At 34.6% G+C, this 27,045-nt stretch overlaps 4 protein-coding genes and 1 non-coding gene across 6 annotated transcripts; 4 read left to right on the forward strand and 1 right to left on the reverse strand.

The window, feature by feature from the left end:
• The first annotated feature begins 2,010 nt into the window (after positions 1–2,010).
• LOC17897338 (ABC transporter G family member 24) lies at positions 2,011–7,931 on the forward strand. Its single transcript, XM_023788884.1, has 14 exons — positions 2,011–2,080; positions 2,420–2,644; positions 2,830–2,903; positions 3,099–3,389; positions 3,493–3,556; positions 3,657–3,803; positions 4,748–4,782; positions 4,892–4,965; positions 5,060–6,216; positions 6,294–6,650; positions 6,731–6,879; positions 6,971–7,260; positions 7,362–7,498; positions 7,570–7,931. The coding sequence occupies exons 1-14, from the start codon at positions 2,052–2,054 to the stop codon at positions 7,724–7,726; spliced, it is 3,186 nt and encodes a 1,061-aa protein (XP_023644652.1). The 5' UTR covers positions 2,011–2,051; the 3' UTR covers positions 7,727–7,931.
• A 1,168-nt stretch (positions 7,932–9,099) lies between these two features.
• Positions 9,100–14,147, forward strand: LOC17900755 (ABC transporter G family member 24). Its single transcript, XM_023789576.1, has 13 exons — positions 9,100–9,420; positions 9,649–9,725; positions 9,902–10,174; positions 10,279–10,342; positions 10,432–10,578; positions 10,744–10,778; positions 10,886–10,959; positions 11,039–12,210; positions 12,294–12,776; positions 12,866–13,014; positions 13,130–13,419; positions 13,502–13,635; positions 13,714–14,147. Exons 1-13 carry the CDS (start codon positions 9,101–9,103, stop codon positions 13,868–13,870), a joined length of 3,375 nt encoding a protein of 1,124 aa, XP_023645344.1. The 5' UTR covers position 9,100; the 3' UTR covers positions 13,871–14,147.
• Positions 14,148–14,924: 777 nt separating this feature from the next.
• Positions 14,925–17,163, forward strand: LOC17896687 (ubiquitin domain-containing protein 1). Its single transcript, XM_006304253.2, has 4 exons — positions 14,925–15,279; positions 15,712–15,834; positions 16,550–16,669; positions 16,868–17,163. Exons 1-4 carry the CDS (start codon positions 15,243–15,245, stop codon positions 16,930–16,932), a joined length of 345 nt encoding a protein of 114 aa, XP_006304315.1. The 5' UTR covers positions 14,925–15,242; the 3' UTR covers positions 16,933–17,163.
• TRNAC-GCA lies at positions 16,249–16,320 on the reverse strand. Its single transcript has one exon. It is a non-coding gene; the product is annotated as a tRNA-Cys (tRNA).
• A 3,037-nt stretch (positions 17,164–20,200) lies between the features above and the next one.
• LOC17898858 (probable LRR receptor-like serine/threonine-protein kinase At1g53430) lies at positions 20,201–26,434 on the forward strand. Of its 2 annotated transcripts, none has more exons than XM_023789245.1 (23): positions 20,201–20,495; positions 21,386–21,563; positions 21,671–21,742; positions 21,861–21,929; positions 22,026–22,097; positions 22,181–22,252; positions 22,344–22,415; positions 22,498–22,569; positions 22,650–22,721; positions 22,805–22,876; positions 22,952–23,026; positions 23,114–23,185; positions 23,265–23,330; positions 23,417–23,476; positions 23,567–23,605; positions 23,683–23,732; positions 23,814–24,184; positions 24,267–24,465; positions 24,564–24,707; positions 24,803–24,924; positions 25,014–25,224; positions 25,301–25,538; positions 25,619–26,434. In XM_023789245.1, exons 1-23 carry the CDS (start codon positions 20,381–20,383, stop codon positions 26,235–26,237), a joined length of 3,132 nt encoding a protein of 1,043 aa, XP_023645013.1. In that variant the 5' UTR covers positions 20,201–20,380; the 3' UTR covers positions 26,238–26,434. The 2 variants fall into 2 exon arrangements, with proteins under 2 accessions (XP_023645013.1, XP_023645014.1); XM_023789246.1 differs by having other exon boundaries at positions 22,498–22,566.
• The last annotated feature ends 611 nt before the right edge of the window (positions 26,435–27,045 follow it).

The following is a 27,045-nucleotide window of genomic DNA, read 5'->3' on the forward strand; positions in this document are numbered from 1 at the left end:
GAGAAAGGAGATGAAGAAGGAAGAGAGAGTAATGTTGAAATGACGGAAAAGGACAAAAGAAGACAGAGTGAGCAAAAATATAAAGCAAAGCTGAGCATTGGGAGATTCAAATGAGATTTCCGAATATACCCTTTATAGCTGAAGCTATTTACACCGGCCGTTGTGACTTTGTTTAGCGAGTGATCTCGAGATGCGCGAAGGGTCTTTTTAGTCTTTTTAGCATTGAAATGAATAGTTTGTAGCCACTAGCTACCATATGATAGGGGGTATTATATTGGATTTGGTTGGGTTTATGAATGGGCCAATTATTAGATCATCTCAAAGTGCAATTTTGTTGGGCTTTTCTATTTTGTTCCGGGCTCAGCTCATTTTGATACGTAAAGAGATCACAACAGGATATCTATGACGGGTGTTATTTACAAAAGATGTGTTTAGATGGTTGAACTATTTAATTTTTTCTTTCTTAGCTTTTGTAGTCTTGCTCATCACATCACTGATATTGAAGTGAGAATGCAAACATTTTGAACCCTTTGGTGGTTCAATTCGGTCACATAATTCAATCACAATCTCTTTTCTATGTCTTTTTTTTTTTGTATAACCGTTATTTTCTACGATTAGCCTACATTTAAGAAAATCTTTGTTCTAAAACTCTCTGCCCAATCATGATTACTTTTCGTTTAATCGCTAGCCCACTCTATCTAACACTACTAATGACTAATCTTTAGAAAATATCTGTTATCAATTTATTTATTATCTAATCCGATTATTGTCAACATAATCTGGCATATTCCGTATTTAGATCGTAAGTATAAATTATTATTTTTTTGTGTGATTAGGAGTTTATGATGTTTTACAATAACTTATGTTCAAAATTTTAATAAAAATCTTAAAAATATGTTTCCATGTGTTTACTGCAATTTTCAAAACATTATTATAATTCTATATTTTACTTAATATATGCAAAAGTTTCAGTTATTCTGCAAATACTAATTTAATTACGGGACAAATTTCCAAGTATCCATGAGGATGAATATTCAAACCATCTCTACTGAAAAAATTTGTAGTTAAAAAATAGTTTTTGACGAACCTTGTTATATCAAACTCGATTGCAAAGTTATAAGATCGCGACACATGCGAAGTCTCTCAATCATATATTAACACATGTCTTTGCCCCAAAAAAAAAAGAACAAACACATGTCCAAAAATAAATTTTCTTCTTAAAAATCTTGGTTTTAAAATTTTCATTAATATGATCGTGACACATATCAAGTCTACCGTTTAGATATTGACAAGTGTAATTAGCAAAATAAAAATAACTCATTAAAAACATTTATTATTTTTTTAATTAAGGAAAAAAAAAAGTTCTTTCATTTATAGATATCAAAATATAAATTTGTACTTTATTTTGTAAATTTTAACTCACATAGAATTACAGTTTGACATGATGAAATCTATTACTTATGAGATTTTTTTTTAAATAAATTTTCCCAAACTTTTTTGTGTATATATTTTATATATTTATTACTAATTATCTTTTGTTAGTTTATTTGATTATTTTTAATACTAACTAAAATATGTTTGATATGATGCATATAAATTTTTATTATGATAAAACAGAAAATAAATTTATATTGTAAAAAAGAAATGGGTAAGTTAAATTTTGGTTTTTTTTATTATATAGTGACGTGAAGACGCAGATCATTATCTATAGTTACATACAGAATAGTCTACTATAAAGTTTGTGTACAAAAAGTCGGGTTTATAATCTTGAAATGACTTTTCTGCATAAAAACATTTTTGAGATATCACACTTCTAAGAGTTTAGTTAACTAGGTCTACATCATCCATGTCTCCTTTTCCCTTGTCTTAAAGAATCATTCAACGTACGCAGTACTCTCTTCTTCGTCTTCGTCTTCCTCTTCGTCTTGGTCTTCGTATATTGTCTTCTTGTAGAAGATAAATCTCAAGCTTTGTAGACCCCTACTTTAATAAATGTCCCCAAGACTTTAGCAACTTCATTATTTTTTCATGCATTCTTCAGCTCCCAAGTCATGAACTTCAACGCCTCACAAGTCACAATGTACGTTTTCTTTTTCTTCCATTGATCCTGGTTTTAGCTCTTTTAGTCTAAGTAAAGAAACATTAAAACTTGCGATATTTTGTGATGGGTTTGATGTCAACGTTCGTTGCCCACAAAGCATATTATCGTTTTAGTATTTGCACCATCGTTTCTCCAACTTCTTTCACGTGTCTTCAATCTTCATTCACAAATCAAAATCATTTCTGTTTTAAACGTTCCATTTAAAAGAAATTAATAAAACCTACTCTTTTGACAAATCAAGCAAGTGTGTTTTTAGATTTTTTTGTTAGTTGTTGTTTTGAATCTGATTTATTCACTTTCTATTATGTGTCCTTTTAGGCTCTCGAATCTCAGGATGGGTATAAACTGGCGAAGTTGGCTCAAACATGGATCTAATCTCAGATTGATGATCTTAGTTCTGTGGTTGTGTTGTTATGTTAATGTTGGTGATGGTCAAACTATTGGGGACACCAGTAAGTTCGACAATTCATCAGTTCTTTATAATAGCACCAGTACTCTTATTCGTGAGCTCGGTAACAAAGCAAAGTTTTGCGTCAAAGACCGGTCAGTCTTCTTTCTCTTAAATTGTAATCTGGCGTTCTTTATTTGACTTTGCTTTGGTTTCTAATTTTGTAGACGTCGTATCATAATGCAATCAAATATCTTATTTTCTGATTAAGATTTCAGCTTAGTGTGTTTAATTTATTTACTAAAGAGATTTAACCTTTTTGTTGAAATCACAATCTCAGGGATACTGATTGGAACAGAGCGTTTAACTTCTCTTCAAACTTGCGCTTCTTATATTCTTGTCAGAAAACCAAAGGTACTGACTATTACTTAGCCCGAACCGAAACAGATAACTATTCGCTACTTGGTTGTTAAAAAGATAAGGAAGAGGGACGATATGATGATTTTGGAGGCACTCCAAGTCTTGCAGAATTCTCACGTTTCTTATGGTTCTTGGAGTTAATCTGATGACATTTATCTTTTATGTGTTTACATTTTTGGTCTGAAACAGGTGGTGGTATTGAAAGACGTATCTGTGGAGCAGCAGAGATGAAGTTTTATCTTGATGCTTTTTTAAACAAAACTCATAAAATAAAGAACACGGAATACTTGCAGCCAAATGTAAATTGCAACAGGACTTCATGGCCCTCTGGTTGTGAACCTGGATGGGGCTGTAGTACTCTTAGTCCAACCGAACCAGTCAACCAGCTGCAAAATCACACACAGTTTCCTCAAAGAACAGAAAACTGTATGGCTTGTTGTGAAGGCTTTTTCTGCCCTCGTGGCCTTACTTGTATGATACGTAAGCAATTCACACAACGCCGTTCATGGTTTATGAGCTTTTTTCTCTCATCATTATAGTCTAAATAACACTGTTTCTGATTTTTTGTTTCTGTTTTGAAAAGCTTGTCCCCTTGGTGCTCATTGTCCCTTAGCTACCCTTAATCAGACTACAAGCTTATGTGAACCGTAAGTTTCTTTATTCCATCTTTTAGATACAGAATATACAAATGTGATATTATTGCCTGGGATAAGATAGAGATGTTGTTACACTGTCAAAATATTTTAGGTATAGTTATCAGTTACCACCAGGACAACCAAACCACACTTGTGGAGGTGCGAATGTATGGGCCGATATCGGATCCAGTAGTGAAGTATTCTGTCCAGCGGGATCGTATTGTCCAACCACCGATACAAAATTAGCTTGCGATAAAGGGTATTCATTTCTTCGTCCTTTCAAACTCCATTCTATCCCTTACAAATTTTATTCTTACTCGGTTATGGCCATGCTTTTTTTTTTTTTTTTTTTAATTGAAACTCATTTGGATGAATCTAGTTGAAGCATTTGGATGGAAATGGTTCGGTCAAGAAAACAAGTGATAAACTATCCTCATTATCCAATTGATTCATTTGTTTACAAAATTCTAAATGATACTTTTACAAATATTTTGTTTAGTGTCAACTTAGTGGGATTTATAACCAAACCAATATATAATTTCATATAACCACTCATTTATAATCCTAAACCGATATAGAATTTTGTTTTAGTTATAAAATTTAAACACTAACACTCATTTATAAATCCAAACCAATATATACTTTTGTTTTAATTGTAAAATATAAACTCTAATTCTCCTTTATATACCAAACCGATATATAATTTTGTTTTAATTGTAAAATCTAAACTCTAATTTTTTTTTTTATAAACCCAAAATGATATATAATTCCGTTAATTGTAAAATCCAAACCCTAATGCTTATTAACCTAAACCAATATATAAACTTGTACATTATATTGTAAAATCTAAACTCAGACTAATATTTAAACATTAATTAAATAAAAAAAAACACATTTTGTTTCTTTAATCTTTTTTTGTTTTTCTGATTTTAGTTCTAAATATAGTATTACGTGGCATATTAGTGTATTTTCATTAGCTAAACTATTAGGAGGTGAATTGGGAAAGTTCACCCTTCACCCCAAAGGTGAACCCAAATATACTTCTTATATCAATATATCATTTCGATGGAACATTTGTTGCATGTAAATACCAAATGAGCGTGTGGAACAGGCTATATATATCAAATTAATCATCCAGCCGAGAATCCAATTTTGTTTCAAACTTGTTCATAGTTTGATGGTTGTATTTTTATGTTGATTTAGGCACTATTGCAGAAAGGGATCTACATCTGAGATACGTAAGTCATCGAATATTCATGCTCACTTGTTGTCACATAACCAAGTAATGTTTACTATTTCCATCTGCTAGTCTCTTCATCTCTTAAGTACGTCTTGTCAATTCTGCAGTCTGCTCTAAGTTTACGTCCTGCAAACGCAACTCAGAAAAGCAGAACATGGAGGCAATTGGGATTATGGTTATCGTAAGTTTGTTCCTAGTTATTACTGAATTATCCAAAGACTAAGGTTTAGTTTCCACTATTCTACTCAGTATCTACAATATGTATGTGCATGCAGGTTGTAGTGAGTGCTATTCTACTCATTATCTACTGTTGTTCCGGTAAAATCCTAACGAAAAGGGAGAGGAGGCAGGCGGAATCAAGAGAAGCCGCGGTGAAGAAAGCCAAAGCTCACCAAAGATGGAAATCTGCTAGAGAGGGTGCAAAAACGCATCTAAGTGAGATCCGTACGCAAATAGGTCGTACATTTCCAGGTCAAAGATCCGATCATGATGGGGATACAGACAAGATGTGGCGTCGTGGGGACTCTTCTGACATGTCAAAGCATTCAAGTCCTGCGAGTGCCTCTTCTGCGCAATCTAGTTATTATGATATCGAAGTTGATGCAGCCGCCGTTAGTAATGAAAGAGCAAGTCTTGAAATAGAAGGAAACAGAGTAGAAAAACAGAGTTTGCCTAAAACTAAAAAAACACGCACCCAAATCTACAAGTATGCGTACGATCGGATCGAGAAGGAGAAATCCATGGAGCAAGAGAATAGTAATCTGAACTTCTCAGGAATAGTTTCAATGGCTACTAATACTGAGACGAGGAAGAGACCTCTCTTAGAGCTTTCTTTTAAAGATTTGACTCTTACTTTGAAGTCCAATGGTAAGCATGTGTTGAGATGTGTCACAGGAACCATGCAACCTGGTCGGATCACAGCTGTGATGGGTCCATCAGGAGCAGGCAAGACAAGTCTTCTTAATGCTTTGGCTGGGAAAGCTGTTGGATGCAAATTGAGTGGTTCGATGCTTATAAACGGGAAACCGGATTCAATCCATTCGTATAAAAAGATTATTGGTTTCGTGCCACAAGATGACGTTGTTCATGGAAACTTGACAGTAGAAGAAAATTTTTGGTTCCATGCTAAATGCAGATTACCTGCGGGTCTATCGAAAGCAGAAAAAGTTCTTGTGGTTGAAAGAATCATTGACTCTTTGGGGCTACAAGCTGTGAGGAACTCTTTAGTTGGTACAGTAGAGAAGCGAGGAATCTCAGGTGGACAGAAGAAACGAGTCAATGTGGGTTTAGAAATGGTAATGGAGCCTTCAGTTTTATTCTTGGATGAGCCTACTTCTGGCTTAGATAGTGCCTCATCACAGCTTCTCCTTAGGGCACTTCGGCATGAGGCCCTTGAGGGAGTCAATATTTGCATGGTTGTTCACCAACCAAGGTATCTTGAAACACAAGTTTTGGTTTAGAGGAAATATCTTTGCCATGAAGTTTTTAATTCATGTTTCTTTGTTGCAGTTATACTTTGTTCAAAACGTTCAATGATCTAGTACTTCTCGCGAAAGGTGGCCTTACTGTTTACCATGGATCAGTTGACGAAGTCGAAGAATACTTCTCAGGGTTGGGAATAAATGTTCCAGACCGTATCAATCCTCCTGACTATTACATAGACGTTCTTGAAGGCATTGTGACGTCAATGGGGGATTCTGTTGGTTACAAAGAGCTTCCTGAAAGGTGGAATCGTCACAAAGGTTACTCTGTTCCATCAGATATTGACACGAATCCTATAATACGGCATAACTTCTTGAAGTCTAGAGATTTATCCCATAGAAGAACCCCTCTTATGTTGCAACAATACAAATATTTCCTTGGAAGGTTTGCTTCTTCCACGACTTAGTTACGATGAATTGATTCTTGGATGTCCGAATAAAGCAGAACAATGTTCTTGATTTCAGGATAGCTAAGCAGCGAATGAGAGAAGCTACATTACAAGCCACAGACTATATGATATTGTTGCTTGCTGGAGTTTGTTTAGGATTACTTAATAAAGCAAATGATGAGAGCTTTGGAATCCCTGGTTACACCCAAACTACGATCGCAGTCTGTAAGTTGGATTCTCTATTAATCTAGTCCTGAGAAGTTTCTTATAAATCTGATTATCGTTTGCTTTTTTCTTCTTCTTTTTTTTCTGTCAGCTCTTCTTTGCAAAATAGCAGCTTTGAGATCATTCTCACTAGACAAGTTACATTACAGGAGAGAAAGTGCCTCGGGGATGAGTAGCTTGGCCTGCTTCCTTGCCAAAGATACAATAGACTCTTTCAATATATTTGTCAAGCCATTGGTCTATCTCTCTATGTTCTATTTCTTTACAAATCCGAGATCCACATTTTTGGATACCTATATCGTTTTGGTCTGCCTCGTATATTGTGTGACTGGTATTGCATACGTGTTGGCTATCTTTCTCCAACCAAGCACAGCCCAACTGGTGAGTTTTATTTTTAAGTTTCCTTTTGAAGAAAGAATCACATGCATGCTCTCTATTCATTATAGTCGACAAACTTTTGGGGATTTTGTTTGTTTTTGCAGTTTTCTGCTCTTATTCCAGTCGTTTTAACACTTGTTGCAACCCAACCTAAGAAGAATAATGAAGCTATTAGGATCCTGGCTGATTTGAGTTATCCAAAGTGGGCTTTGGAGGCATTTGTAATAGGAAATGCTCAAAGGTACGTTGGAACAGAAGTATAAAGAAGTTGCCTTTCAGAAGCTCTGTTTTGATTCATATAGTGGATTTCAGGTACTATGGAGTATGGATGATTACGCGATGTGGTATGCTTATCGAGAGTGGCTACGACATAAACAACTGGAATTTGTGTATAATGATATTGCTTCTCATAGGTGTGGCCACTCGTGGAATTGCCTTTGCGGGGATGATCATACTTCAAAAGAAGTGAAGAAAGATCGTCTCCCTTTACGGCTTTTACCTGCACTTATATATATAGTTCCCAAGAATCTGAAGCTGCCTCGGTAGAAGAAGACTATAGCATAATAAATGCATTCCAAATGAACAAAGTCATCCTTTTGATATTTAAAAAAAAAATAAAAATTTCAGTGTTTTCCTGTCTTCAAAATTTTGGGTCAGCAAAATTCATTAAACCATGGGACCAGTCGGTTGTAAACATACGGACGAATCCGCAAGTGTCCTAAATTTTAATTCTTCATGATGATTGATGAGATGACGAATATTCAAATTTTCTCTATTGTGTAATAATTTATAGTCATGAAATTATTACTATTATTATTCTACAAATTATATAGAATAGTCAATTACAATTTATGTACAAGATGTCAGGATTAAAATTTTGAAATGACTTCTTTACATAATTTTTTTTTGTTTATATTTAATATGAAGAGAAATCTGCATCTTGATACTAAAATTACGGAAATTGTATTTTCTTAGTCTAAATGCAACAATAATATATTTGGGCATATTGCCACATTACAACATATTTTATATCTTTTTACTTAGAAAGAAAATATCTATATTCCTTAATCAACAGTAAAGGTTGATACTTTTTATCGATTTAGTTAACTGTAATTATAAATAGGTCTACATGTTCTTTCCTTGTCCTAATGAATCATTCAACGCACTCTCTTCTTCTTCCTTCTTCCTTCTTATCGTGGTCAATGACAACAATGATGGTAGATTAATCTGCTTATCTCAAGATTTGTAGACCCCTACTACTTTAATAAGCTTCCCCGAGAATTTGGCAACTTCATTATTCATTTTCATGGATTCTCCAGCTCCCAAGTCATGAACTTCAACGCCTCACAAGTCACAATGTACGTTTCTTTTCTTTCTCTTCCATTGAATCTTGGTTTAGTTCCTTTAGTCTATGGAGTTTAGGGTGATTAAGTTTCTGGAATCTAAGAAAGAAAAATCGAAACTTGCAATGTTTTGTGATGGGGTTTGATGTGATCTGGAGACAAAGCAAGCAACTTTAAGTTTCTGGGTTCTCAATTTCTTAAAATTAGATTGTTTTGGAGTTCGTTTCTGCTTAATTGTAATGTAATGTGATAAGACAAAAGAAAAGACTCAACCTTTATGTAGTTACCCCAAAATCAAGCTTAACAATTGATTAATGAAATTAAGATGGGTCGTTTTTCACATTGTTCAGTCACGTTCGTCGCACTGGTATTTGCACCATCGTTTCTCCAACTTCCTTCACGTTTCTTCCCTCTCCATTCACAAATCACAATGTCTCAAACGTTTCATTTAAAAAAAATTAGAAAAGCCGTCTCTTTTGATAAATCAAGCAAGGTTGTTTATGTATTTGTTGGTTGTTATCTTGCATCTGATTTATTCACTTTCTGTTATGTGTCCTTTAAGGCTTTTGAATCTCAAGATGAGCGTGAACCGGCGAAGTTGGCTCAAACTTGGATCTAATCTCAGATTGGTGATCTTGCTTCTGTGGTTGGTTTGTTATGTTAATGTTGGTAATGGTCAAACTATTGGGGAGACCAGTGAGTTTGATAATCCAGCTGTTCTTCCACTCGTTACACAGATGGTTTACCGCAAGCTTTCTAATAGCACTGCTGCTCTTAATCGTGAGCTCGGTACCAGAGCAAAGTTTTGCGTCAAAGACCCGTCAGTCTTCTCTCTCTTAAACTGCAATCTGGCACTTTATTTGCTTTGCTTTGATTTCTAATTTTGTAGACTTGTATCACTGTGGAACTTTCAATTCTTTGATCTTAGTATAGTTCATGCATTGATAGCTTCACTTGCTTAACTGTAGGTGCTTTAGGTGAAATATTTCTTTTAGCTTACGTAAGTCCTGTGAGATATTTTACTCTTTTGCTGAAATCACAATCTCAGGGATGCTGATTGGAACAGAGCGTTTAACTTCTCCACCAACTTAGACTTCTTATCTGCTTGCATTCAGATAACCAAAGGTACTGACTATTACTTGGTTGTTAAAACAAGATGGAAGAGCGGCGATGTAATGTTTTTATAGGAACATCGAATGTTGTTGTTGCAAAATTCTCACGTTTCTTATGGTTCTTGGAGTTAATCTGATGACATAATTTTCATATCTTTTTCATGTGTTCACATTTTGGGTTTGTAACAGGTGATATTAATAGGCGTATCTGTACAGCAGCAGAGATGAAGTTCTATTTTAATACATTTTTCAATAAATCGAATAACCCGGGAAACTTGCAACCAAATGTGAATTGCAACTTGACTTCATGGCCCTCTGGCTGTGAACCTGGATGGGGCTGTAGTGTTGATCCAAACGAACAAGTTGACCTGCAAAACTCCAAAGAGTTTCCTGGAAGAACAGAAAACTGTATGGCTTGCTGTGAAGGGTTTTTCTGCCCTCGTGGCCTCACCTGTATGATACGTAAGCAATTCATAATGCCTTCATGGTTTATAAGCTTTTCTCGTCTTAGTTATCTATATGGTTTAACTAACACTGTTTCTGAATTTTTGTTCTGTTTTGAAAAGCTTGTCCTCTTGGTGCTCATTGTCCCTTAGCTACCCTTAATAAGACTACAAGCTTATGTGAACCGTAAGTTTTTTTATTCCATCTTAGATACAAAATATACTAATGTGATATTATTGGGGATAAGATAAGATGTTAAACTGTCAAATCTATAGGTATACTTATCAATTACCACCAGGACGACCGAACCACACTTGTGGAGGTGCGAATGTATGGGCCGACATTAGATCCAGCGGTGAAGTATTCTGTTCCGCAGGATCGTATTGTCCAACCACCACTCATAAAGTACCTTGCGATAGTGGGTATTCATTTTTTGGTCCCCTCAAACTCCATTCTATCCTGAAAATATTTCATCAACCTTGTGTTACTACTTACTATGCTATATCCAATTAATGATCTAGCTGAGAATCATATTTTGTTTCAAACTGGTTATAGTTTAACTGGTTATACCTTTAATGTTGATTTAGGCACTATTGCAGAATGGGGTCTACATCTGAGAAACGTACGTCATCGAATATTCATGATTGCTTGTTGTTACATTACCAAGTAATGTTTACTAGTTCCATCTGCTAGTCTTTTAATCTATTAAGTAAGTCTTGTCTTTTGCAGCCTGCTTTAAGTTAACGTCCTGCAATCCCAACACAGCAAATCAGAACATGCATGCATTTGGGGTTATGGTTATTGTAAGTTTTTTCAGTTATTATTGAATACCCAAGACTAAGATTTTCCACTAAAAGAGTGGCGTTCAATTTGTTTGTGCAGGCTGCTGTGAGTACTATTCTACTCATTATCTACAATTGTTCCGATCAAATCCTAACGACGAGGGAAAGGAGGCAGGCGAAATCAAGAGAAGCAGCAGTAAAGAAAGCGAAAGCTCATCAGAGATGGAAAGCTGCTAGAGAGGCTGCAAAAAAGCATGTAAGTGAGATCCGTGCGCAAATAAGTCGGACATTTTCAGGTAAAAAATCCAGTCAGGATGGGGATAGCCACAAGATGTTGGGTCCTGGGGACTCTTCTGAGATAGATGAAGATATAGACATGTCAAAATATTCAAGTCCTGCGAGTTCCTCTGCTGCGCAATCTAGTTATGAGATCGAAGATGATGCAGCCGCCGTAAGTAATGGAAGAGCAAGTCTTGAAATAGAAGGAAAGAGAGTAAAAAGACAGAATTTGGCCAAAACTAAGAAAACGCGCAGCCAAATCTTCAAGTATGCGTATGATCGGATTGAGAAGGAGAAAGCCATGGAGCAAGAGAATAAGAATCTTACCTTTTCAGGAATAGTTTCAATGGCTACTAATACTGAGACGAGGAAGAGACCTCTCTTAGAGCTTTCGTTTAAAGATTTAACTCTTACCTTGAAGTCCAATGGTAAGCATGTGTTGAGATGTGTCACAGGAATCATGAAACCAGGTCGGATCACAGCTGTGATGGGTCCATCAGGAGCAGGAAAGACAAGTCTTCTTTCAGCTTTGGCTGGGAAAGCTGTTGGATGCAAATTGAGTGGTTTGATTCTTATAAACGGGAAGCAGGAATCAATCCATTCATATAAAAAAATTATTGGTTTTGTGCCACAAGATGACGTTGTTCATGGAAACTTGACAGTAGAAGAAAATCTTTGGTTCCATGCTAAATGCAGATTACCTGCGGGTCTATCGAAAGCAGACAAAGTTCTTGTGGTTGAAAGAATCATTGACTCTTTGGGTCTGCAAGCTGTGAGGAACTCTTTAGTTGGTACAGTAGAGAAGCGAGGAATCTCAGGTGGGCAGAGGAAACGAGTCAATGTGGGTTTAGAAATGGTAATGGAGCCTTCAGTTTTATTCTTGGATGAGCCTACTTCTGGCTTAGATAGTGCCTCATCACAGCTTCTTCTTAGAGCACTTCGGCATGAGGCCCTCGAGGGAGTGAATATATGCATGGTTGTTCACCAGCCAAGGTATCTTGAAAACAAGTTTCACGTAGAGGAAATATCTTTATAAATGTGCCATGGAGTTTTTAATTCATGTTTCTTTGTTGCAGTTATACTTTATTCAAAACGTTCAATGATCTAGTACTTCTTGCTAAAGGTGGACTTACTGTTTACCACGGATCAGTCAACAAAGTCGAAGAATACTTCTCGGGGTTGGGAATATATGTTCCAGATCGTATCAACCCTCCTGACTATTACATCGACGTTCTGGAAGGCGTTGTGATATCAATGGGGAATTCTGGTGTTGGTTACAAAGAGCTTCCTCAAAGGTGGATGCTTCACAAAGGGTACTCGGTTCCATTAGATATGCGAAATAACAGTGGTGCTGGACTTGAAGCAAATCCAGACATTGGTAATAATTCACATGATAATGCAGAAGCAGAACAATCATTTGTCAGAGAGCTGTGGAGAGATGTGAAGAGTAATTTCAGGTTGCGTCGTGATAAAATACGTCATAACTTCTTGAAGTCTAGAGATTTGTCCCACAGAAGAACCCCAACTATGTGGCTACAGTACAAATATTTCCTTGGAAGGTTTTCTATTCTTAACTTCTCCACGAATTACTTACGATTAATTGATTCTTGGATGTTGGAATAAAGCGGAATAATGTTCTTAATTTCAGGATAGCTAAGCAGCGAATGAGAGAAGCTCAATTACAAGCCACAGACTATTTAATCTTGTTGCTTGCTGGAGCTTGTTTAGGATCACTTATTAAAGCAAATGATGAGAGCTTTGGAGCTCCTGGTTATACCTACACTATTATTGCAGTTTGTAAGTTGGACTAAATCCTCCATTAAACTATCATTACTGCATTTAATCAATTCTAAGAAGTTTTGTCATGTTCTTATGAAACTTATTTTCTTTTTCTTTTTCTTTCTTCTGTCAGCTCTTCTTTGCAAAATAGCAGCTTTAAGATCATTCTCACTAGACAAGTTACATTACTGGAGAGAAAGTGCTTCGGGGATGAGTAGCTCGGCATGCTTCCTTGCCAAAGATACAATAGACTATTTCAATATACTTGTCAAGCCATTGGTCTACCTCTCTATGTTCTACTTCTTCACAAATCCGAGATCCACATTTTTCGATAACTATATTGTTTTGGTCTGCCTCGTATATTGTGTGACTGGTATTGCATATGCATTGGCTATCTTTCTCCAACCGAGCTCAGCACAACTGGTAAGTTTTATTTCAGTTTCCTTTTGAAGAAGAGTCATGCTCTCTACTTAATCTAATCAACAAACTTTTGGGGATTTTGCAGTTTTCTGTTCTTCTTCCAGTCGTTTTAACACTTGTTGCTACCCAACCGAAGAATAGTGAAGTGATTAGGATCTTAGCTGATTTGAGTTATCCAAAGTGGGCTTTGGAGGCTTTTGTGATAGGAAATGCTCAAAGGTACGAATACAAGTTGAAACAAAAGCATACAGAAGTTACCTTTCAAAAGCTCGGTTTGATTCATATATTGGATTTCAGGTACTATGGAGTGTGGATGATTACGCGATGTGGATCGCTTATGAAGAGTGGCTACGACATTAACGAATGGAATCTATGTATAATGATATTGCTTCTTATAGGCGTGGCCACTCGTGGAATAGCCTTTGTGGGGATGATCATACTTCAAAAGAAGTGAAGAAAGATTGTTCCTTTACGGGTTTAACTTCATTTATATAGTTCTTAGGAATCTGAAGCTTCCCCTGTAGAAGAAGAGCATTGTGATTCTGCGGTTGTGGCTAAATTTGACGAAGGATATAGGTGTGTTGTGAAATTATTTGTTCAGCTTAGTTCCTTGTCTTAACAGAAGTAAGAAACATTTGTGTAGATCTTTTTGTGACATCAATGTTGGTTTTCAAACTCAACAAGAAGTGTTGTCAAATCTGATTAGCTAATCTATAAGCTCTTTAAAAATTTTGGCTTGTCCTTAGATTTGGGCCATTTGGCATAATTGATCTAAAGCATGACCAAAAACTTTTTCAAACCTCAAGAAGACTTGAAGTTTTTCTTTTTTGGTAAGGAAGAAGACTTGAAGTTGACTAGTTAGTTGGTTGAGTGAGTTTCTGATCTAATTTTCTTGAATGCAAAAGGTTTTAAATCTCTTTAAAAATAAACTCTTACTACATAAATGGTAGGTAATATGTAAAACATTTGTGTTATAATATTTATGTGATTCTTTTTCAAGATTATTTACCAAAATTAAACAATTGTCCATACATAAACCTATATTTGTTTAAATAATCAAAACAATACTATCTTTTTTTGATTAATTACATAAGTGCTAATTTAGTTTTAAATTATATTTTATCACAAACACATTTAAAAAGAAAAGAATGAAGAAACTTAATTGTGCACCATCATTGTCTAATGGATTAGTTAACTAATTTAACTATTCCTTCTTTTAAAATACAACAAAAACAAATCTGGTAGCGACTTTTAAAAGTGATGATGATAATTGCTAATTCTTTTTCTCAACCAGATTAACTTAATTAAGCCATGATAATTATTAGTTAAAGATTAAAGTGCATTAGATTCTTCAATCCAAAGAATAATTATGATGACGTGGCGTAATATGATTGGTGTTTGCAACATTGGTTCGCATTGGATTTGGAAAACCTTTTGCCTTTAATTGAGAAGACAGCGAAGCCAGAAAAACCCAAATTATTATTTTCGTTATGCCAAAAAAAAAAAAAATCAAATCTTTATATATAACAAAAGATCACACAAATAATGTCACAATCATCAACACCGATTCATCGTCATCTTCAACTCGGTCTTGATCTTCTTCTTCTTTCTACCGACATCTGATTTGTGTGTCTCAGGATTCGAAAAATCGAAAGAAATATCTTTGCTTTCTCTTGAAGAACGGAGAAAAAAAGTTTGCGACTTTGATTGGTTTCGATGAAGCTTCGACAAAACCCTGGTTTTGTCTGAATCCTTTTGGTGTATTTCCCGACAAGATTTGTGTTTTTTTACTAGAAGGGTTTTGAAAGAAGCAGGAGCATAGATTAATGGGTTGTGCTGGATCGACACAGTCGCAAGGAGATGGTGAGATCGAATCTTTACTTGTTCTACGACTTTACTTGTTCAATATTATTGGATAAGGCGATAAAGGGATCTTTTTTTTCTTCTGGAATCAATGAGTAAAAACCCTAGATATGTAATTAATATGTTAGATTGTTCATTCGCTCCATCCTTAATGTAGATTTTGTTCAATGAAATTTTAGGGTTTAGGTTTTATCTGATGTTATGGGGTTTGGTTTAGTTACAATTCTTCATGGCAGTAGCATGAGCTGATGTTATCCCCGTGTATTGATATCTATGATGTTTTAGTTAATTGATTGAAATGAAGGTTTTTTAATGTTTTAGATTCTTGTCTTGATTGGGGACTAGTATGGTCAATGCCTATGGTTGGTGATGCATATTAGATCCTTTAATTATGCATTGCATCAGATGGATAACTTCTTTGTTTGTTTACAGGGTCAGTGAAGAAAATTAGGAAGCCGAAACCATGGAAGCATACCCAACCGATCACGAAAGCTGAGCTTATGAAACTGAGAGAAGAGTTTTGGGACACTGCTCCTCATTATGGCGGTAGGAAAGGTAACTGTTGCTTACTTCTTGAGCTTGCCTTGGTTTTGGTTTTTGAGTGGAGTTTTGAGACATAAAAGAATTGGATGATTTGTAGAAAAGGGATATTAGTGATTGCTCTACCACTGAGCTAAGAACCCTTTGGTTGTTTATTAATGAGTTACACATAAAAAGATTATAGAATAAGCATTGGTCTGCAAGGTTTTTGTGAAAAAGGATTGGTGTTAGGGAAGGAGAGAGTGTTGAGTCCTACTGGTTTGAACCAATGAGTAGTAACCTACTCAATCAGACAATCACTGAGCTATGAATCCTGTGGTTGTTTGAGATGAGTTACACAGAGCTGAACATAGTATAGTCATTGATTACTTAAGGAACTGTAGAAAAGGAATTGTATGGATTAGGAAGGATGAAAAGGTAAAAAAATTAAGGGCCCTACCGGATTCGAACCGGTGACCTATTGATCTGCAGTCAATTGCTCTACCACTGAGCTAAGGACCCTTATTGCTGCTCTGTAGCAGACTAGTATTAAAACATATTTTACTAGGTTGAGAATTTTTAAGTGTTTACCATTCAACTTCAGGGAAATTAGTTTGTGTCAATGTAATTATATACTACAGCGAGAGGAATAACATAGATTTTGTGTCAAAATAATGATACACTTTGTTTTTCCGCTCTTTGCATCTAATCTTAGTAACAACATGGTGTATTTTGCACTTGGTAATCGCAGAGATATGGGACGCTCTTCGCGCTGCTGCTGAAGCTGACATATCTCTTGCACAAGCAATTGTAGACAGTGCAGGAGTTATTGTTCAGAACACGGATCTCACAGTCTGCTATGACGAGAGAGGTGAACATTCAAATCTTTTTGCATTTGCCTCGTGATTGTTGTTCATATAGAGAATGAATGTTATTATTATTGATAGTGAGTTTACATATATATATACAGACACTTAAGTAACCTAGAGATAACTAATTACATTAAGACCCTCATATCTATACATCCTTATAGTTCATGGTCCTAACTAGTTTTGTTATTGCCCTGCAGGTGCCAAGTATGAGCTACCTAAGTATGTTCTAAGCGAGCCTACCAACTTTGTGGAAGAAAATTGATTGAAGATCAAGAATATTTGGAAAAGACAAACAAAAGAAAAGAAGAACCAAATGTAAATCTTGTGTGTAAGTAGTTACATTAGGATTCTCTGCTTTTGTCTATTTTAACACTTATAAAAGATTGATACCCACAGGCCACATCTCTCTCTCTCTCTCTCTCTCTCTGACTTGTACCTAAGAACTCAGATTGTTTCTGGAAATCTAAAGACAGTTCTTTGAGTGTCATCTTAATCTGTTATTTACACAAACTTGCTAATGATCTGAATCTGATGATGATTTACTTTGATCATTGATGATCATGCTCATACTCGTACTTATCTCTTGCCCTATTATTTTCGTAATACTTCATTGTGTTCATGTTTTCAAGTCTCTTTGTGTCTCTATGGATTTAAGCATCCTCAAGTTTCTCCATTTCCACCAACTTCTTAACATCTTCACCACTTCTGACATTGACGGTCTATCACACGGCTCTGAGCTTGTACACATCATCACAATTTGGATAATGGTCATTGCTTCGTCTCTGTTGTAATCTGATCTTAGCTAGTCTCGGATCCACCAGTTCCAACAGATTATTCTGGTCTCTCAACACCAAAGCTGTAGTTATCTCATGGCATACTCTGGAGCCATAGAACCGCTGCGAAAATGTTGCAAAAGATTGTATCGTATCGTATGTTATAAGCAAATCTTGCATGACATGACCTTTCTCATTGACTTTTGATTGATTATTGATTTGACACTTGCAACGTTAATGTGAGTGTTGTCCTCTTCATCAAGCTTGGCAAGACCAAAGTTAAGATATTTTCGAATTTAAATCTTTGTCTAGCAACACGCCAACACACTAGTGGCCTTGATAATGTCTATGTGTACGATCTTTAGCCTCGATTCTTATAGAAGATAAATTAATTTCAGCTGACTACTTAATTTATCAAAAGTCAGGTAAAATAAGAATCTTTAGAAGAGTAAACATGTTTAAGAAAAAAAAAACTTCCTTTAAATAGCCATTTAGTTTAAAAAAACAAAAAAAGTATGCATATTATTAATTGTTAAGTATCTCAGCTAGATTTTCTTTTTGTCTAGATCTCTCTTTAGAATAGCTATCAAAATATATATAAGGGATTAGTAACAACATCAAAGTTATATGGAAACTTTTATACTAAATAAGAATTTTTGTTTTCAATCACTACATGGTGATGAAGTTACATACCTTAAATATCAAGTTTGTAAAAACAAAAAAGCAAGAAATATATTTCACAGTAATGAATCATTTGACATTGTTTTATTTTAATTGTGTATAGAAAAATAAAATAAAAATCCTTTTCTTTTAGTTTTGTTCGCTTGTGTATTAAATTGATTTTGTTTTCCTTCCAGTGCTATTTTCTTTTCAATTTAATAAATAAATATGTGTAGAAAAATATAAAATCTTAGATTAATCTCCAACACATATCCAAGTTATAATATGTGACACACATCACATGATAACAATACTTACCACCATCTTCCAAATGACTACATCCAATTTATATTAATAGGATTTTGTTTTTATCACTTCTATTCTACTTCAACTTTAGTATACATTTGGATTTGCAATGTGTCACCATTTCATAGCCTACTTGCTTAATTTTCGTCTACAAAACTAAACAAAAACAAAACCAGAGGAAAAGACTTTTAGAGTCAATAGCAGTGGTGGATGCCGAAAGATAATTTGTCTCAGACATAAATCACATATACTTGAATTATTAAATTCACATTAAAAAAAAAAATTAAAGTATATGTAGTTTATACTTGAAATCGAAAAAGGAGCTAATTTGATTTTGGAAAATACGGGTTATGTTGGTTTATATATGTATACTAAAATACATATTAATTTAATGTATTAATTGTAAAAATACACAGTTTCAAATTACAATTGACTATATAACAGAAATATATATATAATATTTTAAAATTTGACTTACCTAAAATATCAAACATATGTGAACTTAAACAAAAATGCAAAAGAGATAATATTATTGAATGTTATAAGTTTTACTTAAAAAAAAAATCAATTAAGATATATGTATCCTTTACAAAAAAAAGAAAGAATATATGAATCAACTTTATTAAAATTGCCCATTAATTACACCATCTCCATAAGAGTGCAATGGGGATGCTCTTATTGATTTTTGCAAAACCTTGTTATATATATTGTTTTGATTTTGAAAGAGAAAATGCATAGACATAGTTTAAAACTTTCAGCATAGGCTTACATGTTCAAAGAACCAAAATTGGGACGGTCAGAACTAATTGATTGAATACCAACTACTTTGCCATATATAATATCACGACAAACAGAATAATTATGTTAGAACTTCCAAAAAGATTAGATCCATAATAAGTAAAAAATATATATGATCGATATTTTGTAGGGATATATAAATACTGTATGTAAAATATAAATGTATTTACAAGTATACACTTTAAAGACAAGAAATCTTTGTAAGAGTCCTGTTTCAAAAAAAAAAAAAAAAAATCTTTGTAAGAGTTCTATGACAATAATACAATCAAGATTTTGGGGCAAAGTATGGCTGCTTATAGACAACATCGCAGCCATTCCTTTTGGACTACAGCAGTACAGCCTACGGGGATTCAAAATTAGGCAGATGAAAAAGTTTTTGATATGTTTAAAAGTAAAGTTAAAAAAATGGGAGTCAAGAAAAAAACATAAATATCTTAATTCATTTATTTGTTTAAAAAGGTAGAAAAAAAAATATAACCTTTTTGCATGGTCTTTGTTACGTTGTAGACTTGTAGTTAGGTGCTGTAGTAATAGTTTGTTTAACTAATTAATGTATCGTCAGAAACAGCGGAAGACGAACGTGGATCCTTCTGGGTAGTATCGTGTAATTATAATATAAAACCAATTTCATAATATTTAGTAAATTTAGGTTTTTTTACAATTTTTATTTGTAAGATATTTATTGGATTTTAATCTAAAATAAATAAATACAATAATGATTCATTCATTATATAGTTATAATTAGTAGATCTTGCTGGGTTTAAATCACTAATTTATTCCAAATATGTATAATTTTTTAAGAAATGCAAACTTATAATTCATCAAAAATTTAAGATTATAATTTAAAATAAAAATGAAGATTAGAAAGCAGTCCGTTGTTAGCCCCACAAAAATTATTCATTTCCGGCGGCTACATATTTAATCAAATAATTTTATCAGATTTGTTTTTTCATTATTTTATTTCGACATATGAGATTTTGATATATTGTTATAAGATATGAACGAACACTGAAAAGACATACATTTTCTCCAACAGTTTATTTCTTCTTCTTCTTCCACTTTCTCTCTCAAGTCTCAACTTCCTCTGTATCTCTATCGCATTCGTGTCTACTATAGCCTCTTCGAGAGTCTGTTTGGTCTATTTCCCCCAGAAAATTACAAAAAAACAGAGAGATGATGGGTTTCATCTTCTCGATCGAGAGAGTTGTGTATGTTCTTCTTCTTCTTCTCATCTTCATTTGCTTTGGAAATTTCGGATCTAATGCTCAACTTTTGCCAGAAGACGAAGGTTCGTTTCTCTTCTTCTTCTTTGTATTTTTCCACATTTCATAATTCATATACAAACTCCTTCAATTCGCAAATTTCGACTTTGGTTCGAAGCAAAATAATTCGATGCTTCTTGGAAAAGAAATAAAAACAAAAAGAAAAACCTAACTAAATTTTTTATTGTGTGCTAAAGGATTTGACCAAACTATATATATAGTTGACTTGTGGTTTTCTTGTGGATTTCTCTTATACGTACCTAAACTAAATTCGAGAATTCCACAACTAGAGATAGTGAATCTGTCAAAAGGTTTTCCATTACTAGTTTTCGTTTTTGGTAGTTTAAGCTTTAAAATTTCTGAAGTCATCACTTTTTTTTTTTTTAATGTTATGGAAAAAAGCTGGAAACTAGTATTGGACCTACTTACCTCAATAATTGAATGGTATTGGTTATCATAGGGAGACCTTATCATAGTTGCACGATGCAATAGCTTAAAAATTAGGTACATGTAATATTTACTTTAGACTTAAAGAACATGCACGTTTTTTTTGTTTTTGAAAGATATTTTCATGTGTAATTTGTATCACAAACTCAGAATGATAAAATGAAACCAATCTGATTACGGATATTACCATTTTTATTATAAGATCCTTAAATTTTTATAACTGTATGAATTTCTTAATAATGTATAATTTTTCTCAAAGATGTACAGTACATGTTTATAAATGAATATATCTCTTTCAATATGTGCAAGTTGGCTTAATAATAGAGACGTTCAGATAATCAGATTGAGATGGTTTTTTTTATAGTATTAACTCTTTCATCAGCCATTCTTAAATTCATTAATTGGACTTTCCTCATTTATATACCAATTGTTTGACTTTTAAATGGTTTTGACTATTTGTTTTGCACAGTTCAAACGTTGCGAACCATCTTTAAAGAGCTTAAAAACCAAACAGTGAACATCGAGAGGACTTCTTGTACGGACGGAAAATGGAACTTTAATGGCAGCACATCGCCCAACCCACCAACCAGTAACATCACCTGCGACTGTACTTTCAACGCCAACTCAACCTGTCATGTCACAAACATGTAAGTCTCTATATATTTCTCATCTCCGGTGACTTTCCAAGCAAGAAACAGAGTGTATAGGTTTCTTAAACATAAACTTTCTCTCTTCTTGATTTTTTTATCAACAGACAACTCAAAAGTTTCAGCTTGGCCGGAATAATCCCAGCTGGGTTCGGAAACCTCACAAAGCTTCAAGAGATGTAAGCACATCTTTTTCCTCATCGAAGGATCTCTGTTTCTTGATTCTTCATAAGAAGTTTCGAGACTTGATACTCAAGCAATCTTTGTTTTGTGTTTTCTCTTTCGTTTTTCTTACAGAGATCTGTCTCGTAATTTTCTCAATGGAACAATACCTGCGACGTTGTCTCAAATTCCGCTTGAAATCTTGTAACCACCATTCTCTGCAATACATATATTTTTACTTCATTTATGTGATGACAACAAAGTCGTACTGATTCTATTGCGTTTCTGTTTACTAAAAAGGTCTCTAACCGGAAACCGTCTCTCTGGACCATTCCCTCCTCAACTCGGAGAGATCTCTACACTTGCTGATGTGTAATGTTACATATCTTATCTTGTTTTCCTCAAACCAAAGTTATCTAGACTCTAGATTCTAATATGTATGAAGCATATTTCAGGAATTTGGAAACTAATTTATTCACAGGATCACTTCCTTCAAACCTAGGGAAATTAAGAAGCTTAAAAAGATTGTAAGATCCTATATATACTTTGTTTTTTTTGTTCTTTCTTTTATATATTATTATTGAAGTTACTTAGTGATTGGTCTATTTATAATTACAGGCTTCTCTCTTCAAACAACCTCACCGGTCAAATCCCTGAGTCCTTTAGCAATCTCAAGAACTTGACTGAGTTGTAAGTTGAAAGAAACAGTGTGAGATTTCGAAAATTTTAATTGTTTTGGAATGATTCTAAAAGCTTCCTCTGTTTCTTGCAGCCGGATTGATGGAAACTCTGTATCAGGGAAGATACCTGATTTTATTGGAAACTGGACTCAGCTCACTAGGTTGTGAGTAACCATTATTTCTTGGATTTAATCTTCTAAAGAACACTATGAGATTTGTAGTGACTAAAATGTTTAATCTGCAGAGACATTCAAGGCACATCAATGGAAGGTCCAATTCCAGCTTCAATATCAAACTTGAAGAGCTTGACTGAACTGTAAGTAAGCAAAGTAGTTTAATAATACCTTCTTTTACATGCTCTTCAAAACTTTTGAGCTTAACAAAGCTCTCTTTTATCAGGAGGGTAACCGATTTGCGTGGACCGCCCTCTTCTTTTCCTGACCTGCAAAATTTGACGAATATGCAACGATTGTAAGTGTTTAACTTTGATTCAACTCAAGTTATAATTCATCAAACAAGATTTAACATTCGACTAACTTTCATCAGAGTACTAAGAAATTGTGGGATAAGGGGACCTATACCAGCATACATTGGTACCTCCATGAGTAAGCTTAAGGCACTGTAAGTCAAAACTCTCTTGCTTAAGTTTACATCTTAAAGACTAATAATTTAATCCAAGATCTCACATTAAGGTATGTGTGTATGCAGAGATTTAAGCTCAAACATGCTAACTGGTGCAATTCCAGACTCATTTAAAAATCTTGAGGCATTTAACTTTATGTAAGTTTCAAATTTATCAATATATCTGGTATAAATCTTTACTCAAAAAAACTAATTGTTAACTACTTTGCTGCTTTAGGTATCTGAATAATAACTCATTGACTGGTCCAGTTCCTCCGTTCATCATCAACAGTAAAGAAAACCTGTAAGCAAACTAACTAAACCACGAGGTTGAAACTTCGGTATATCCTCTGCGCTGATCGGGTTATTAATTTCTTGATATGTTTTCAGTGATCTATCTGACAACAATTTCACTCAGCCACCTATTTTAAGCTGTAGTCATCTTGATGTGTAAGCATTGTTGTTGTTTCATATCCGTGATTTTTAAACTTAACTCTGTCTATAGGTTTCTTAACCAGCTTTATTGGTTAAAACTTACAGGAACTTGATTTCCAGCTACCCATCAGTAACCGATAACTCGTGAGTCTTCTTTTTCCCCTCCTTTCGGTTCATAAAACCAAAGATACTTACAATAGAATCAAACTCTACTTTTGTAGTGTTCAATGGTGCTTGAAAGAGGATCTTCCATGTCCAGGAGATGCAGAACGTGAGTGTACATTTTAAAGATTCAAACATATCTAGAAAGAACCCTAACCAGTTTCATTTTTTGTTCCCGGGTTTTCGGCAGAGTCCTCCCTGTTCATTAATTGTGGAGGAAGCAAAGTCAAGATTAGAAAAGACACATATACGGAGGACTTGAACTTTAGAGGACAATCAACATTCTCTTCTGTCTCAGAAAAATGGGGATACAGCAGTTCTGGACTTTGGGTAGGCAAAGAGGATGCTCCCTACTTGGCAGAAGACAGATTTAACATGATCAATGAATCAACTCCAGAGTACTACAAAACAGCTCGTCTCTCTCCACAGTCACTCAAGTACTATGGTCTATGCATGAGAAAAGGAAGTTATAAATTGCAGCTCCATTTTGCCGAGATTATGTTCTCAAATGACCAGACTTTTAATAGCTTAGGACGGCGAATATTCGACATTTATGTCCAAGTAAGCTTTGCAGAAAAACATATTTTCAAAACACAGTTTCAGTTTCTTGGATCAGAATTCAAAATGGGATTATCTTGTGCAGGGAAATTTGTTAGAGAGGGACTTTAACATAGCAGAGAGAGCAGGTGGAGTTGGTAAACCGTTCACACGACAAATTAATGAAGTTCAAGTGAATGGAAGTACGTTAGAGATTCATTTGCAATGGACAGGAAAAGGCACAACCATGATACCAACACGACCTGTCTATGGGCCTCTCATATCCGCTATAACGATTACACCAAGTGAGTTTTCTTTCCACTCTTTCTCGATTAGTTAAACCGATACTGGGGTGAGTAAGTGAGTGAATGTTATTTCTCTGTTTTATTGCCTGTTGTTGTAGATTTCAAGGTTGATACCGGGAAAGAATTGTCCAATGGAGCAGTTGCAGGCATTGTAATTGCAGTGTGCGCGGTTTTCGGGTTGCTGGTACTTCTAATCCTCAGGCTTACAGGTTACTTAGGTGGAAAAGAAGTGGATGAAAATGGTAAGAAAGCCAATATCATTCTCTTCAAGAAATGCTCTTTTTCATTTTCAAGACCTGATTGTTTCTTTCAAATATTACTTGTTTTGTTTTATCAGAAGAGCTTCGCGGACTTGATTTGCAGACAGGATCATTCACATTGAAACAAATCAAACGTGCCACTAATAACTTTGATCCAGAAAACAAGATTGGTGAAGGAGGATTTGGACCAGTTTATAAGGTGATGATTACTTTGGTTTTACATCTTCACAAGTTCTTTGAGTTTGGATTATAAGTAGTAAGTACTAATAAGGGGTATTGGTTACTTAGGGTGTTCTCGCTGATGGAATGACCATAGCGGTGAAGCAGCTTTCATCAAAATCTAAGCAAGGAAACAGAGAATTTGTGACTGAGATCGGGATGATCTCTGCGTTGCAACACCCAAATCTTGTGAAACTTTATGGTTGCTGCATTGAGGGGAAAGAGCTTTTGCTTGTGTATGAGTACTTAGAGAACAATAGTCTCGCTCGCGCACTCTTTGGTTAGTTTCTTTATCCATCTGAGAAAGACAAGTTCTTCATCTTTAAGCTAAAGTCTCTTGGGGGTTATCTTAACAGGTACGGAGAAACAGAAACTTCACTTGGATTGGCCAACAAGGAATAAGATATGCATAGGGATTGCAAAAGGATTGGCTTATCTTCACGAGGAATCAAGGCTGAAGATTGTTCATAGAGACATAAAAGCGACGAATGTGCTTCTTGATCTGTCTCTAAATGCTAAGATCTCTGATTTTGGTCTAGCTAAACTCGACGAAGATGAGAATACACATATCAGCACAAGGATTGCAGGAACAATGTGAGTGTTCATTACTTATCTTTTCTAATTTTCATAGCGAGCGGTTAAGCTATAACCGACTCTATATATCATTGATGCAGAGGTTACATGGCTCCTGAGTATGCAATGAGAGGTTACTTAACAGACAAAGCAGATGTTTACAGTTTCGGTGTTGTCTGCTTAGAGATTGTTAGCGGAAAGAGCAACACAAACTACAGACCAAAAGAAGAGTTTGTTTACCTTCTTGATTGGGCATATGTCTTGCAAGAACAGGGGAGTCTTCTAGAACTCGTGGATCCAGATCTCGGTACAAGCTTTTCGAAGAAAGAAGCAATGAGGATGTTGAACATAGCTTTACTATGCACAAACCCATCACCAACATTGAGACCACCAATGTCATCTGTTGTAAAAATGCTAGAAGGAAAAATCAAAGTCCAACCACCACTGGTGAAACGTGAAGCAGACCCAAGTGGTTCGGCTGCAATGAGGTTTAAGGCCTTTGAGCTTTTGTCACAAGACAGCGAGTCGTCACAGGTCTCAACATATGCAAGAAACGGTCAACAACACATAAGCTCCTCGTCGATGGACGGTCCTTGGGTTGATTCTTCCTTCTCTGAGCCTAGCAAAGATGCTGTTAACCAACAACAGCAAGAAGAAGCACGTTCATCGTCTTCGTCGAGGAAACTTTTAGATGATCTCACCGATGTGAAGATTGAGTAATGAATAAAAATGTAAATCATTAAAGATTCTTTTATTCAATTTACGGATCAGCAACAATATTCCATCCAGTAAGAAATTATTTTCAGGTTTTGTTATTACCGCTGTAAGTTTTCTTTGGTTTGATGAGTTTGATTTATTATGTTGTAGTGTAATTATGAGTTAAATAAGCTGAGTTATTTATGAGTTAAGTAAGAGCATCTCCAACCATAGTTGTTTAATATGAAGTGCTTATCACTAAAATTATACAAATATTGTTATTTAATTTGATGGGTTGCTTAAATAGTGAAAAAACATTTCAAAAGTTCCTTAAATCTCATGTTTAAGCACTTTTGAAGGTAGATTTTATACTATATAAGCAACTCACATAATTTTTTTTTAATATTTTTTCTCTCTCTAAGATAAGCAACTTATGATAACAACTCTTCAATGGAGATGGTCTAAGGGTTATTTATGAGTTAAGTAAGCTGTTTAGCGGATCACAATTATCTATAGATAAATAAGTGTCTAAATGATTTATACATTTTTAGCGGTTTTTGAAAAATGTTAAGATAGATGCCAAAAAAAAAACACTAAACCTAAAAGATTTCACAAAATTTAGAATAAATTTAAAATAGAGTAATATGTAAATGTAAAAAAACAAAAAAAAAATCTTATTCGTTATGTTTTCTAATTTTAACGTTGAAGAGTTGTCAAATTAAGACTCTTAACAAGCTCCTTTCAATGCAAGCAAACACGACAAAGTATGGCGATGGATTACAATTTTGGTTAGCTACGGGTAGCTAATTACCTCCTCTTTTCTTTCGGAAAT

Source organism: Capsella rubella, unplaced genomic scaffold (genome assembly GCF_000375325.1).
Source record: "Capsella rubella cultivar Monte Gargano unplaced genomic scaffold, Caprub1_0 scaffold_1, whole genome shotgun sequence".
Taxonomy (NCBI): domain Eukaryota; kingdom Viridiplantae; phylum Streptophyta; class Magnoliopsida; order Brassicales; family Brassicaceae; genus Capsella; species Capsella rubella.